The sequence below is a fragment of the Anser brachyrhynchus genome, assembly GCF_964034855.1.
Source record: "Anser brachyrhynchus genome assembly, chromosome: 1".
NCBI lineage: Eukaryota > Metazoa > Chordata > Aves > Anseriformes > Anatidae > Anser > Anser brachyrhynchus.
This window is the reverse complement of record NC_137694.1, coordinates 209,892,596-209,908,402: the sequence shown is the minus strand read 5'-3', so window position 1 is coordinate 209,908,402 and position 15,807 is coordinate 209,892,596. Positions and strand designations below refer to the sequence as shown.

At 42.8% G+C, this 15,807-nt stretch overlaps 1 protein-coding gene and 1 long non-coding RNA gene across 3 annotated transcripts in view; one reads left to right on the top strand and one right to left on the bottom strand.

Annotated features, from left to right (window-relative positions):
• GUCY2F (guanylate cyclase 2F, retinal) overlaps positions 1 to 15,807 on the bottom strand; it is a 50,197-nt gene that overhangs the window by 31,313 nt on the left and 3,077 nt on the right. Inside the window, exons 3-10 of the mRNA XM_080590380.1 lie at positions 14,308 to 14,662; positions 10,463 to 10,547; positions 7,427 to 7,523; positions 6,440 to 6,574; positions 5,653 to 5,733; positions 4,473 to 4,649; positions 3,371 to 3,527; positions 1,791 to 1,940 (exon numbers count right to left, since the gene is read on the bottom strand). Of these exons, the coding sequence (XP_080446506.1) occupies positions 1,791 to 1,940; positions 3,371 to 3,527; positions 4,473 to 4,649; positions 5,653 to 5,733; positions 6,440 to 6,574; positions 7,427 to 7,523; positions 10,463 to 10,547; positions 14,308 to 14,662 (1,237 nt within the window). The remainder of the gene's footprint in view (positions 1 to 1,790; positions 1,941 to 3,370; positions 3,528 to 4,472; positions 4,650 to 5,652; positions 5,734 to 6,439; positions 6,575 to 7,426; positions 7,524 to 10,462; positions 10,548 to 14,307; positions 14,663 to 15,807) is intronic.
• On the top strand, positions 7,854 to 14,451 carry LOC308194433. 2 transcript variants are annotated; one of them, XR_013950523.1, is made up of 3 exons: positions 7,854 to 10,421; positions 10,868 to 11,189; positions 14,314 to 14,451. It is a non-coding gene; the product is annotated as an uncharacterized lncRNA (long non-coding RNA). The 2 variants fall into 2 exon arrangements; XR_013950524.1 differs by having other exon boundaries at positions 7,857 to 10,421; positions 10,984 to 11,189.

Here is a 15,807-nt window from a genome sequence, read left to right as displayed (position 1 = left end):
CGTAGGAGGTGGATGGGAATGGAGACAGAAGAAAGTATTTTAAGAGGGAGAGCTTGGGTTCAAAACAACATCTGGGAAGTGACTCCCTGGCTAGAGGTGAAACCAGACTAATGAATGCTTGGGCTCACTGGTCCTGAGAAGTCAGTCCTTGAATCTGCAGTTTTTAGATAAAACAGCCCTACAGCGAAGGAGCTGAGCTGCGGGTTTCTTTGACAGCTGAAATATGGACGGGGAAGTGTGATGTCTGAACCCAACCCTGACTTCAGTTTAGGTATTTCTTATTAAGAATATCCTGGAGGAAATTGTTGTTGTAGCTCCCTCTTCCCTTCCCTGGCATTTCACTCCTAATCCCACATTAGCGGCTTGCACTCCTGCAGCCACACCGAGGTGACTGGGGAGCTCACTGCAAGCCAGAGCACTGAAACTTCAGGGAGGTTTTCAGAGACAGGGTGATTTTTTTTTTACTGCTTTTTAGCCTGACTCTGCAATGTAGACTGAGAAGGAGAGATACCTTCAGGGAGCTAACCTTGCCCCTGAAAAAAGTGTAAGGTAGAACTCTTGTTCCTGTGTAAAAAAAACAACAACTGTGATTGTTTTTGAAGGTTTCATCTTGTGAAGTGCAGAGCAGTCATCTGGAGTGAAAACCACCCTCTTTCTGGCAGAGGCCCTGCATTCCCACAGCTGTTAGGGTTAGTACCACGAGCTTTTCAGTGTTGACAGCCTACTTTAAAGCTCCTTGGCCCATCCCACCCATCTCCACCAAATGAACTAACCAAAACACCTGGCTAACTATTTCCAGGGGCAGCCAAGGGGAAATGCCTTCTGTAGACAGTTTTAAAGTTCACACCGTGTACGAAAGCTCCTTGAGGATTAGGAAGCAATGAGTAGAAATTTATCATTTTATCAGGTCAGGAAAGTGGAGTGCACTATGTTCAACATCTTCTGGGGGTTCCTCTAGGGGACTAGGAGGGAGAACACCTGCAAATTACATTATAGATTGCATCATAGTCCAGCTCTGAATTGCACCATAATCATCATTGTCACTGCATTGCAGCAGCAGCTTGGACCACTGCCATTTTTTCAGGCACCAAATGGCCATACCCCACCTGCTGACTGTCCAACCTAAGTGGGTTTACCATGGGCATACACTGAAATCAGCTCTTTTCTGACTCTTCTCACCCCCATCCCTGTCCAAGTGCTGTGACTTGACCCTGATTGCAGTGTGTTTGCTCTTCCTATGCCCTCCCAACAGGGTTTGAACTAACGTGAGTTGCACCATGAACAGTTCCCAAGGAATTCACCTATTTGCTATTTCTGATCCAAGCTGCCTTCAGCAGAAGTCACTAGGGTCATGATATATCACTTTGATCTCTGCCGAGGAGAAAAAACCTCTTTAAATGTGGAAGCAATTAAGGAAAAATAGATGGGTTGATGGACAAAACAGGAAAAAGACATGGCTAACGTGGTCCAGCTCAAAAACCTCACCCCTCTTACCACATACATAAAAGAAATAATGGGTGGGAAGCAACTACAGCAAAGCTGGCCAGCTTTGAAGCATCTAGGGAGGTGACCCAGTGCCCCAGCCCCACTGATAGGAGAGATCAGAAGCGTACATTTTGATGTGCATTATGGATGTTTTATTGAAAATAGACTTTTTTTTTCTTTTTAACTGAGAATGGTCATGAGATTGAGACATCACTTTCACAGCAACATTTTACCCAAGGCGCTTACCAGACTTTTTGTGAGCGCTCTGTGTAAAGCCTTAAAACTGAACAGAAATCATTGCCTACCTTCAGCTGAGAGGTCTGATGTGCAGTATGGTGGGCCCCGAACAACCACTTCTTGCAGGATAATCGCAAAGCTGTAAATGTCTCCTTTGAACGTGCCTTTTCTGCGCATGTCTGGGTCCCTCAGCAACTCAGGTGCTGTCCAGAGTAATTCTAAAAAAATACAAGAGCATCAGATTTCTTATACTTGGGCTCAGACTTGTTGCTCCCAGTATTTAAATGCATGCTTCATTCCAGTCATTTGAGGAGAGGTGGGAACATATTTCATTGTTTATTGAATCAGGTCTTTTATGTCTTGCAATGTGTTAGAAATACTGAACTTCTATACTGTTGAGAAATTTTAATTTTCCAAATTTCACTCTACCTTTTGAAAAAAATTGCTATACCGATAATTTACGTTTTATAACACTAGTCCTGAACTTCTGTATAACAAGTCATCTGACCAGTGTCAGAAGTTTTAGCTATTTTTTTCTTTGAAAAAATATCACTCAGACAAAAAGTTGATGCTGAAGCTTGGATCTCTTGTTACAGGTGTTGTTTATCAAAGAAGAAAGAGTTAATAAAGTATTTTACGTAGTTCTCAGATGAAAGCAGTTTCCATCACAGAAGTCTGTGGCAGTCTGAAGTATGACCAGTCTTTATAGTCCTATAGTTCAAGTGATGAAAGACATAGTTCTAAAAAACATACCTAGACTTATCAGGAAATGAATCTTTTTCAAACTGGGATATTGTTACCCTGGCAGCTGTGCACTGTGGGCAATGGGACTACAGAAATTTTCAGGTACTGCAACATATATAATTAATGTAAGGGAGGAGAAGATGGGTCTTCTGGCAGCTTACATAGCTGAGACACTGGAAATGTATGGGAACCAAATCCTATAATAGGGGGATCAAAGCACTACATGCCACTTGAAACCAGCTTTCAAGGATAAGCTGGGATACAATAGGAATTCGAGGCAATAGCTGGCAATTTCTTTTCACCTGGAAAGAAATCTCATCAAAATCTCCAAACTCGGTCCCTTGATATGCTGTCCCTAAGAGGTGGTAATGACATGTGTCAGCCTTTTTTGACTGGCATGTGAAGGACCTATTTCAAAGAGACTGTTATCATCCGGTGTTTCAGATAAATTAGTTTTATTTTATTTTATTTTATTTTATTTTATTTTATTTTATTTTATTTTATTTTATTTTATTTTTTCTTTATGTTTTTTAAAAAAGGGCTCTTTTTATTTGGCTTAACTTAAAACTTCAAAGATAGGGCTGGAGCTAAGAATATGAAGCCAATTCCACCTGTCACAGAAATTCGGGATTGCTTCAGATTTGAGGTGCACTTAAACCCTTCTCCAACTACAAAAAGCTTGAGCTCTGTCACTGCTTACAACAAAATCTCTTTCCATTACCATGACACTCTGCTATTAGCCTTTAGGAAGTCTGAAAAACTTTGCATATTCTTTCCTATAACAATTCATTTTATACAGGTACCTGGGTGTTGTGAGATGAAGCAAGTATAAATCCTCATGTAGCCGCTGGCTGTTAAATCAATGGACAAATATTTCCCCAAAATATATCCTTATGGCACCTACCTTCAGGGGGTGGCTGAATATAAGGGCATTTCTGTGCTTCTAAGAGCTCGTTATAACCATAGTCGGTGATCTTCAGCACAAACCGTCCGTCCACAACACAGTTACGAGACTTCAGACGTCCATGGGCAAAATCTCGGTGGTGTAAATACCTAATTCCCTATGAAATACAGAAGAGATTGAGACTGTTCTTTGAGACTCTATTATCCATCAGCGTTCAGAGGCACTAAGCCACCTTGGAGGGCACCAAATGTGGCACTGACTCCATGCCAAATGCAGAAGTCAATTAAGACACCGTCATCTGGAAGGCTCCAAATTACACAACCAGCGTTAATCAGCCCAGGAAACTAGGGGAAAAGTTCAGAAACTGATTATGAACAAGAATTTGGCTGCACCCTAAAGTATTACTGAAAAAGACGAACACCATTAGGAGTCAGACGCCTCCTTCTTTGTAGCCTTAGGACTTGTTTCGCTCAGAAGCTGTACTTTTAGATGAGGTTAAGAAGGTGGACACAAGTGGTACCAAATGGTTAAGTGAAGGGAAGCTACGGAGGTGTTGAGAGCTGGATGCCCTAGCATCCTCCTCAAGGAGGAGCAGAAGGTAGGTTTCTGGAAGTACACCCTCTGCAAGCCACCTACCCCGGACTCCTAGTTCACGATTATGGGATAAAAACACGTAGGACATGATTGGAAGTGTGTGAACACTCTTGCAAAGTGACCACAGATGCATCCACCCTGTAGCAGAGGATGTCTATGCTTTGGTTCTGTGCTGGAAGCATTTCTAATTTATGACAAGAAAGGCCCTTTGAAAGTAGGATTTTGTCACCAAATTCATTGCTCTAGGTGGTCAGTTCCAGTCTGATGTGTGGTTTTAACCTCTCAGCCTGCTGTTGAGGATGTACTCCTATCACTCTAAACAGTATTTCTCAGATGGTAACAGAACAGGAGTAAGAGGTCTCTACTAAAGACCCATGTATACCAGTATAATTACAGTCACATTGGTTTTCCCTACGTTACTCCTAAAATCCCACAGTCCTGGAGGAAATAGCTATGTCAATCTAAAAATCACATGCTGGTCAGGCCTCAGCAGGAGCAATGGATTTACTTTAATTAGATCCATCAGGAGGGAGGACTTGAACATCCAATCCAGTTTCATATCTTCATTTCTCAGTAGGTCTTCCAGGCTTCCTCGGGAACAGTACTCTGTCACTATGGCAAAGATGCCACAGTCAGAGAAAAAGCCCAGGAACAGATTCACATTTTCATGACGCAAATCTTTCATCTGAAACAAGACAGTGAATTGCAGGAGACCAAGTCAGCCAGACATCTGCTCAGCATCATCAGATGCCCTTACCATTTCTGTCTTTCCAAACAACCTTTCACACTAGAATGGGGAAGAAAACATCTTTGCCACTTACATTCATCTGTCCTACACTTTTTTTAAGCTTTGCTCATCTTAGTCTAACCATTAAGACAATGAAAGTAAGATAGCAAAGACAAACTGAACAGCAACGTGTTTTTCTTCAGACAAGCTGGACTGGATTTTTCAGTAGGACAAAATGGTTTAGGTGGGGTAAGCTGAGTTCAGCATGTGGGGCCTTGCTTCTGCTCTGGTTTGATCTGGAAAGCAATAGCATGCCTGGAGTATCCAAAGTCATCCATCAACGGTGGCTTTGGCTAAATGCCCTGGTAAATTTGCTATATTTTTATGCATAATAATGCCATTCATTTGTTAGCAGTAACTGCCAACAGCTAATAGCCTTGAATATGGAAAATAAGTGTGTTTGCTTGTCAGCTAATAATAAGATAGAAAACTAAATTTTGCAGGAAATCTTAGCTGGAAATATAAACCAAATCCCAGAGAAATGTGCACCTATGTCTGTGCCAAACTTCTAGACAGCAAGCAAACAGCACATAGAAATAGCTAGTAGTGCATTACCCTGCCCTGATACAAAACAGGGTGGTTTCCCCCAAACCACTCTGTCTTTGCAGACAACTTCATTTAGAGGACTCATTGTACTTCTAGTCTTGCACCAGCTCTGAAGTATCAGGCACAGGATGGGCTTTTGCAGGCTGCTGACTGGGAACATTGGTCACTGGCAGGTTTATCAGATGCAATCCTGCATGGTCCTTTCTCCCAGATGTCACCAGGCAAGAATTACTGACAGCCATGAAGTGTGATTCGATGGATATTAACAGGAGACAAAGAGAATAAAAATTCCCTGCTGTTGCGAAGGCCCCCAGACAACCTTCCCTCCGCATCCCCACTCAGCCCCTGTTCCTACCTTCCTCAAGATGCTGGTGGAGCTTTGCCGCAGATGGTGAATTGCTCCCGTCTCAAATTTTTTCAGCCACACCCAGTCACCCTGTCCACAATACAGGTGGGTGAATGACAGAGCAAGTCTCTGAACAACGGCTAACATTGAGACCTAGGTCCGAATTCCAGATCCTTGACTCTAAAAGTAGTTGGGGATTTTCAACGTCCTTGGAAGTACTATATTTCTATATAGTTTCTACTATATTTATAGTAGAATTTATAGTATATATTTATAGTATATATTTATATTTATAGTTTCTACTATATTTCTATATCGTTTCTATATTGCACCCAATTGAGAATCCACAGGAAACCCTAAAAAAATGGGGTTGAGGCAGGGCCTTCACCTCGCTCAGAACCTCATAGCTGGAAGTATCTATTAGTATCTAATTAACATTAGAAATTATTCAATTAGTATTATTAGTATCTAACAAACAAAGATACATTGATTAAAAGAGAAAGTAACTCTCTACAGATTCTCTGGCACTAATAATCTAGTTTCCTCTGTCTCTTTACAAGAAGAATTGCCATGCCACTTATCAAAAAGTTGTATTTTTGGAAAGAATTGATGAGTGTTTTTATTTTCTATTTTATTTTATTTTATTAATTTTATTTCATTGTATTCTATTTTCACCCTCTGGGGGCATCAGCAGTACTAATATCCTGGCATCTACAGTACAGCAGCCCAAGACTTTCCCCACCTAAGCAGCTCGGTGACCCAAAGTGGAGAGAGACTGTACGGTGTCCATACCTACCTCATACAAAGCCACGTTGGAGGTTTCGTGGGTGGCAGCTGTGCTTTTCAAGGAAAAGGAGCGGGTTGGGGATTTCTGGCTTCTGGTCTCGGCTGCTACGCTGTTTGCATCAGTCAAGCTGTCCAAGGTCAGCCTCTGAAAGGCAAGGAAAGCAGATGCAGGACAGTTCACACCTCTGGATGTGATCCTCCACCCCAGCTCTGCCCAGGACATACATGCCATCAGTTTAAGCAACAGAATTGCCCCACAGCAGTCCATAACTAGTGATAGGACTAGAGGGAATGGCCTCAAGTTGCACCAGGGGAGCTTCGGGTTGGAAATGAGGAGACGTTTCTTCTCAGCAAGAGCGGTCAGGCATTGGGACGGGTTGCCCAGGGAGGTGGTGGAGTCCCCGTCCCTGGGGGTGTTCAAGGCAAGGTTGGACGTGGTGCCTGGGGACGTGGTTTGGTGGGTGACATTGGTGGTAGGGGGGTGGTTGGACCAGGTGGTCTTTGAGGGATTTTCCAACCCTAATGATTCTGTGATTCTATATTGTTGGCATGGTCCTGGGCATGGGTCTGGTCTGTGCCAAATAACACTCTCCTAGGCAATCCCCAGAGCTGGGAAGGAGCCAGCACAGGCCAGGAACAATTCCCGATGGGTAGTTTGGGTGCAGACACTTTGTTTTAGAGGGTATGATAGTTTTTCTATGTGGATATAAATGATGCTATGCCTTCCAATGTCAGGAAGAAAGAATAAGCCCTGGCTGTTAGAATAAATACAGCCAACGGTACTACTTCACATCATCATAACAGCTTTAATATTGTGTGTGCATCTAACCTAAGACTCAAAACCCCTCAGCATATGGGAAAGTATTTGACATGCAGGAGGAAATGAGGTATGGGGAAGTGAAGGACATTCCCAGAGGTACACGGGTATCGAAATGCCATGCATCAAACCTGTCTTTGAGGGTCCCACAGGATTAATTGCATGAGTGAAAGGACTTACCTTTTTATGTAGCTCTGGGTTGATGAAGATAAGGTCATCCAGGGTCAGTATTATCTTGTTAGGCCCCCTGAATAACTGGCTGTTCAGGATGCTATGCCTGGGAGATTTGGAGAGTCACAGTTATCACTTTTAGCTAGGTAATGCATACTTCGTTCTGCTTGCATTTCTTTTTCATATCCCCAGCCATTCACTATTAGGGGAGGACAGCAGGATTTATCAGACCAACCTATCTGGTGAAAAAACAAACCAGCTTTCGGACACACCCGCCTTTCTTAGGGCCTGAAACTGAATCTTTGGTAATTTATAAAAGCAGCCTGGACAACAGTCACCATCAAAACATGCTAGATGAATATTGTAGCATGGTGCAGTACGAACCTCACTGCAAGATACCTCCTTGCAATGACTGCAAACTCATAACAGAGGGAAAGGCTACAAGGAATGAGAGGTTTGTTGTACGTGGCAATGCAGTGTGGAGGTCTTGGAAGCAATATTGCTGAGCCAGTGCTCTTCTTCTTGGTCGTGAGTGATTATATCAAGCAGAAGACTGTGCTGATTCAGATCTGCTTCCAGGATCTGAGCCAGATGAGATGTCTATCGCATACTGTGCAGCACAGGACAAATGTTCTTCTGGCATCTCCCAGGGATGCTGCTGCTTGTTTTCCAAGGGATGACTCTGGACTCCTTGAAAGACTACCAGATTTGCAGAATTGCCACAGGGGAGATAGGAAATTCAATGTACTTGTCAGAAAAAAAGATGTTGTCTGCTACTTGCCCAGCTTCTCTAAAATTGGCATAGCAGAAAAGCTCACAGCAGGAAAGGATGCACTAGCAAGGACTACACGTTCATGGGCTAGTTCAGACAGGCTTGCACAAATTAATACGAAACATTCCAGAGTTTCATTGGTAGTTTTCAGCTGGGATTCATCTGACCCTAATACTTACCACTTGGACATTTTGTGAACTTAGGAAAGAGGCAGAAGTCACACACCACTCTTTCAATGAATGCCAAGGTCTAACACTGAGCACGAAACATACTGTCGATGAGACAGTCAAAAATTCATCAGACAAGTACAGAAAAGGAAAAGAAAAGCTCTCCATTGCCCCCATTATTATTTTTTTTTTTGTTCAAAGTATTTTGTTTATACTCCAGCAGATGTCTGGTCATCTGGTAAGACTAAGTTCATGTTTGATTGTCTGCTAAGACAACTAGAACTTTTCCTAATGAGATCCCCAAAAAACATATTTGATCCTGTTGGCAGTAAGACTCCTTTTACTAACCATATTGTGGAAGGGTTCATTTTGCAAAATATCCATGATTTACTTTTTCATTGCATGCACCACTCTGGGCATTTTAGAACAGCATTGCTCTTTGGAGTTCAGAGGGAGCCTCATCCATATGTCCGCATCACCTTGGCTGATTTATTATCATCATTCTCTAACTGCTTTGCCTCTTGACACCCAAGTCAGCTCCATGCAAAAAGCTCATCACTCATGTACCCTTCACCTGTCCCTTAGAAAACTGTGCTCAATCATGCACGCCCTCTCCCCCAGGCGTGGAGGAAAGCACCCCGCTGCTGAAAGCGAAGCACAGAGAGGGGAGTGACTCATTTAAGGTCATGCAGCAGATCCCTGGCAGAGCTTAGACTAGTGCTCCCACATCTGAACTCAGTCCATGCTGTGGTTTAAATTTAGTTCCAGACATGCCCTGCCCTAACATAAATCATTGTCTGAGTCACACTAGACTTTATTTTTTTCCTCTCTTTTCCCCTGCAGATGGCCATACATCTTTACTTTACGACTAAGCCTTCCCAGGCACAGTCTAGTACTTGTGGAACAGCTTTCACCTAGAATAGGCAGAAAAAATGTCTTTTATTTATGTAATTGTAGAGGCTGGTGGCCAAGGCATAGAGCAGGGCTTTAAGATGTGGGTGGATGGAGGCCACCTCCTCAGTGCCTGCAATTATCAAGTATTAGAAGCAGCTGTGTGTTGTAAGCGGGGGAGCTGTTTGAGGTGTTGCTTGTTGGGTGGCCTTATATCATATGGGTTTGGAGAGATGATTCAGGATTGGGGAGAGAACATGTCTGAGGATGATTTGACAGGCTGAGCTGGATGGGACATTCCAGGAGCCCTGCTATGCTGAACCTATTGCTGCTGAATAAATATGCCTTCTAATTTCAGTCCTGTACCATGTAGATATCACCAACGACAGACAGATTCCTCCAGAGGAGAGTTTGGAGTAGAAGAGTACATTAGATTATGGCTACGCTGACCTTGCAAATATCAAGCCACCAAGTCCATGTTGGCTCACGTCCACCTTGGATATACAGTTGGGACAGAAGTGTGATTTGTACAATTGGTGGAAACTGTCTCTTCTTCAGCAGACTATTGTTTTGCTCCAGAGTGAATCCCATGCCCAGAACAATGTATATGCAACATGAGTGACCAGGGACCTGGACTCCAGCTCATAGCAGGGAATAAATTGGCTTGACAATAAAGAGGTTTTCTAGTTCATTGCTCCAAACCCTTTCCAGAGAGAGTCTCTCTCTCTTTCTTTCCAATGCATGGAAAAAGGAAAGAGGGTCAGCCTATGTGCTAGGTAGGTAAATCACATAGGAGACAGAAATGCAGAAAAGAATGATCTGGAGTAAGAAAAAAGACATTTAAAATGGCAGCCCTCTTGGTCTCCACCCTGAAGTTCTCAAAGCAGATTCCTGTTGATTTGTAGGGCATACTTTGCACTTCCAAAGAGATAGTAATCTTCGTAATGCTTCAGAGACATCATCCAGTTAATCCTTCCTGCAGCAAACTACAATGCTCTTCCAAGGCTGGACTGGATTAAGTGTGAAATGGCTCCTCCTAAGACTACAGAACCAATGATCACACCACTCAAGCCTCAATCACTTAATAAAGTGAAGAAACATTTGGCTGGAGAGCAGAGACCACAACCAAACCTGCTACACATGGCTCAAGCTGCTAGCAAGCCTCCCACAGAAGGTAAAATTGGCTCTAAATCAAATATGTGCTGCAATTCTCACCTGATAAGATAAGCTAGGCCCACAGCACAAAGCACCAGGGCAAATACCAACATTGCTCCCAAAATCATGATTGTAGGCTCAATTCCTGTGCAAAGAGAGGGAGGAAAATCAGTGGATTAGAAAATTAATTAATTAGAATAATAATTAAGAATTGGAGTGATATTTAAATAGTTAGAATAAATAAGAAAGTTAATTTGATTTAGACAATAATATTAAAATCACCAATATAAAGTCTTTAGACTACAAAGTCAAATATTCAGCTAAAAAGATGCTAGAAAATGATTCTTATTTAATGTTAATTTGTGAATACACAAATGCTGACTGTATTTGCATGAAACTGCTTTAATTTTTTACTTACATGCATGAATGTTTTTCTCCCTTTTTTTTTTTTTTAACGAGATACAGAGCCCTGAATCAGTGGGAAAAATAGTAAATAACTGGACTCACAGACAAGAATTAAGTCTTACAGACAGCTTCTACAAAGTTCGTAACTTCTGAACATTTGACCCTCTTCTCTCCAGGAACTGAAACACTGAAGAAGCTTTATCATGTGGTACCAAACTGACTGCCAGTGTGAGTCACCAGTCCATCTGGGATTTTTCATTCCCTGCTACAGATGTCTAACGCTGAAAAGAGCAGAAGAGCAGGGAGATGAGGCTGATGTCTCAATGGGCCCATTGACAGAACGTACTGGAGACAGTTTGCTCATGAGTTTCTTTGCTAGGGGGTAAGGAAAACTGACATGAGTGGATGAGCTCAATTCAAGTGGGAAGAGTTTGCTGCCTCTGCCTCTTCTATCTTTTATTTATATTTACTTTATTCTCTCTGTGTTCAGAGATCCTCTAACACAAACAAACATGCAGAAATTTGGGTTGATAAAAAGTTCATGACTCTCTTGCACCTAAGTCTCAGGGCACTTTGTGAGACATAGAGACATAAAGCTTCCCAGTGAAAGCTGCAGGAATTTTTGAAAAATGGCATCTTCTCCAGGAACAGACAAACCATTTTAGCTGAATTTTTCCTGACAGATTTATACTCATTTTCTGTTTCAGCCCAGGGCTCCAGTCCCTGATTGTCCTTATGCATATAAGTCACACTGCTTTCATGGCTAGACACATGAAAAAAGAGGGACTGGATCAGCTTAGAGGCAGACTTGCAGGACACCTGGTGCTCTGCACCTGTGGTCATCTGCTAGGAAACCTATTACTGAAGAGAGAATAACTTTGAATAACCCAGTCACAGGGGCATGGGTTGGTTTTCTTGCCGCACAAAGGAGCAAATGCCTTCCCAACAAGATAGTGGTACAGTGTAGGGGTATGAAAATCCCATCTCACATCCCTGCATGGTCATCTAACAATTTCAGAGAGAATTTGTATGCCGGACCACATTGTGGTAGGAATAATGTGGAGTTTGCTGATGTTCTCTTCTGTGTCCAGTTGTGTTTGGTTTGGTTTGGTTGTTTATTTTGTTTGGTTTTGTCATTGGTGGTGGTTTTTTTTTGTTTGTTTTTTTTTTGATTTTACCAGTGCTGTCTCCTAAGCTTCCTCAGATAGTTCCCTGTAACCCATCATGGTGTGAGGACTCTTCCACAGCTGAAAAATGCCTAAGTCCCATTTCATTCACTGAAGCAGCACCTGATAAGCTGAATGCGAGCTAGTTGAAGCACAAAATTCACTGGGGTGAATGAGAAACAGTAAAAGGACAAAAGAAGTGAAAAATAAGCTCCCAGATAAACAAACCTTAATAACCGGAGTTAGCAGAGGCAATACCAAAGACCAGAGTGCTCATGTCACCATGTAAAGCCTTGAGGAAACTTAGTCAGAACTTTGTAACTCATTAGAAGTGAAAATTAGGTTAAAATGGGCTCACCTGAATGACCAAATTTAAGGTCATACTCGAGGGGATTTGGGGGATTGTGTTGAACTCATTGAGGGATGCTTTAAAGGGACTGTGAGAGTATGTGAAACTGCTGGGATGTACAGATTAAGGGACAAAAATGGGGAAAAGGAAGGGGCTGGGTTGATGAAGCTCAAGAATGGGGTAATGGAGAGGATGGGAATGCTGGTCACACGTAAACGTGCATTTTTCTGGCTAAACACTGCACATGCTTATCATAGTCTGTCCTACCATCTCCTTCTATTCCTATTTTTTTTCCTGGGTGAGGGTGCTCTCTATTCTGCCTGCGTGTGATGCTTGCAGACATCAAGTCTAATCAGTGAGTGAGATAAGAGGTCTGGGAGCCTGCTACCATGTGAGAGACGATAGGTGTGGGAAGATCAAAGGGTTTGGCACCCTGGGGAGAGCCCAGCACAGGGCCCCCGAGGTGCCGAAGGGCCTGGAGCACCTCTGCCGTGAGGAGAGGCTGCGAGAGCTGGGGCTGCTGGGCCTGGAGCAGAGGAGGCTCCGGGGGCTGCCAGCCATGGCCACCAGCACTGCCGGGAGGTGCCGAGAGGCCGGAGCCAGGCTCTGCTCAGGGGTGCCCGGGGCCAGGCCCAGAGGCCCCGGGCCCAGCCTGGAGCCCAGGAGGTGCCCTCTGCCCCTCAGGAAGCACTGCTGGGCTGGGCGGGTGCCGGAGCCCTGGCACAGGCTGCCCAGAGAGGGGCTGGGGGCTCCTCCTTGGGGATCTCCAGACCCTTCTCTCCCTCTCTGAGCACCTTGGCAGCTTCACATCCCCACCTCCTCCAACCCTAACTCCATACAAAAGCCAGACTGAGGCCTAGATTTAGTTCCAGTCATAAAATCCAGTCTCTGAAATATTAGTAATAATAATAAATTGCCACTTCACTGACAAATGCTTTTATGCTTTTGTAAAGGTGGGAACATAAAATCTGATCTCTCTAAAAGTCAGTGGGATCTTTCTATAACTGCAATGCGATGCTGAATTGCCATTCTCTTCCTAGTGACAATGCAGAATTAGATATATGGTGAGATTGTATTTGCTTGTCGGCTGCTCTAAGATCAGTATATCTCCAATTTCCATGGAGCTACTCTAATTTAAACTAGCTACAGCTGAACCAAGGGGAGTGCTTTCCTCAGCTGCTGAATGAAATATTCTGTAGAAGTGGTTAAGTTTGTCTATTTAAGTCAGATCTAGAACAGTAGGAGTAAATATGTATTATTATAAATAAATATGTCAAGTGGAAGCTAAGTATCCTACCCTGAGAATTAGTTTTCCTTGTTGACTTTAAAACTGCAGCACAGTTGCCTCAAGTTAAAAACAGTAAGTGAAACCGGTGCTCAATCTAGCAAACCCAGGAAAATATTTCTTCTCTTAAGTCTTCAATGACCACTTCATTTGTCTACTCCAACACTTTGAATAATGATTATTTTCTATTCTTGATGAGCTCTGATGAGCCTTAACACCACATACCTAACTCTTTAAAGAAGCTGGGGTTAACCGGGGCTGATGGTGAGAACATCTGCAGTAGTGCAGCATAAGAACAATGTCTTCAGCACAAATCCTCTTAGTGCCCTGTCCCTCAAAAGGACAGGGACACTTTGTTGGGTGGAGCCACTGGCATATATTGGTTGCTATCTAGCGTATATTACTTGCACATGTTGACTGTTAGACCTGGAAAACTCTTTCTAGAACCCAAAAGTGGCAACAACATTATTGATCTAAACAGTAAGAGAATCTTGTGGATCAATAGTGGGATCTCTGCATAGAACTCCCGCTACAAGTAGTGTGATGACCAGTCATCTTCATGGGAATTTTTTGGGTTTAGTCTTTTCTCTTTGGGGAGATCTAATTTACTAGGAAATCACACTGAGTAAGAAAAAAAAGATTAAATAAATAAGAAGGGTAGGCCTGATGACATTTGACCATATTACTTTGTTTTTCTTACCTCCAGTGCAGAGAACGTCTGGATCGAACCAACAGCTGCAGTCTGCCTTGGGAGGGGCTCCACTGGGAAAATGGATGTCCTGGCCGAGGGATCTCACATCGTCTAAAGACATGTCCAGCAAGTGGGTTGGGAAGAGCTGGCTCCCATGACCATCTGTGTCCAGTACCACATAGCTGCTCAGCCACTTCCCACAGCTGTCTGTCTCTACCCACTGGCTAAATCCAGGGAAACTGACATTTTTCGTGTGTTCTGTTATGTTAACTCCTGAGACCCAAGCTCCTTTTTTCCGAGCGCTGTTTATAGCCATTGCCATGAAGTAAATGGCATCATAGATTGTCCCAAAGAGTGGAGAAACCTGAAATTACAGATGAAGTTCTGGTCAGGATATACTGCTGCCAGCTTCTGGTTTAAAATCTGCATCAAAAGATGTCCCTCTAGCTTATCTGTAAACTCAAGAATTGAGACACTTGGTTTTGTTCTCCAGGTTTGTCACAGACCTTCTGTGCAAACTCAGGCTAATATCTGGATCTAGGAGGATATATTAGAAGACTTGAATATCTTTGTTTCCCATTCAACATTCAGTCCAGGTATAAGATCTTGAAAACTTTTGGCCATCTGAAGTATCAAAAATGCTAAAGGGAGGTACTCAAACCTTTCAGCATTAAGGCTCCCAGAAAAATGGGTTTGAAGAATCTTAGATTGAAGGTAGCTCTGTCCAAAACATATGTGAACATTTCTTATGGTTGCTTCCCAAAACACACTTTCAAAATATTTTTAAAATTAAGTAAAATTACTTTATGGGAAGAGCCAAGACTATGAGCCTGATGTTCAGCTGTCTTTTTATCACAGCCAGCCTCAAAGGACTGAGCTAAAACATTTTCCACAAATAAAAGACCACAGCAAGAGACTCGGCTCCCTACCCAGGTAGGAAAAATGTCATACTTGTGTTATCAAGTCTCTGTCAAAGCACTGATTATTCCTAAGACATAAAATTCACTGCCAGAGAAAACCTGTTCTCTGGGGTACCAAAGCCTTTTCTCCTTCCATTGCTCTCCTCTGTGCCAGACTTGATTTAAGAGTCTGTAACTTTCACTCTCCCCCCCAAAAAATGGTTGTTTTTATAGACATATGATTTTTCACAGTAGGTAGCTGAAGGGAGATTATAGCCAATACACTCATTATAAAACAAGAAATGTTGGGAACTGTAGAAGTTGATGTCTATGGAGGGATTTGTTGACCAGATGTAGACATCTACAGTGAAGAATCCTACACTCCGTATAGTTAACCTGGGCTCTCATTACAGTGAAGGAAAAGATATGGATGCTTATAAGACATGATTCCTTTCTTTCTAAAGTAGACATCCATGCAGATCTGATAAATTGTGCCTTAAAAGTGCTTAAATTTTTTGAAAGATCCTGGTGGGATTTGAAGATTAGTGCAGCTGTATCCTGCATCTCCTCACCAGCACAGCAGTCTCCAATTCTTCTAATGTCTACAAGG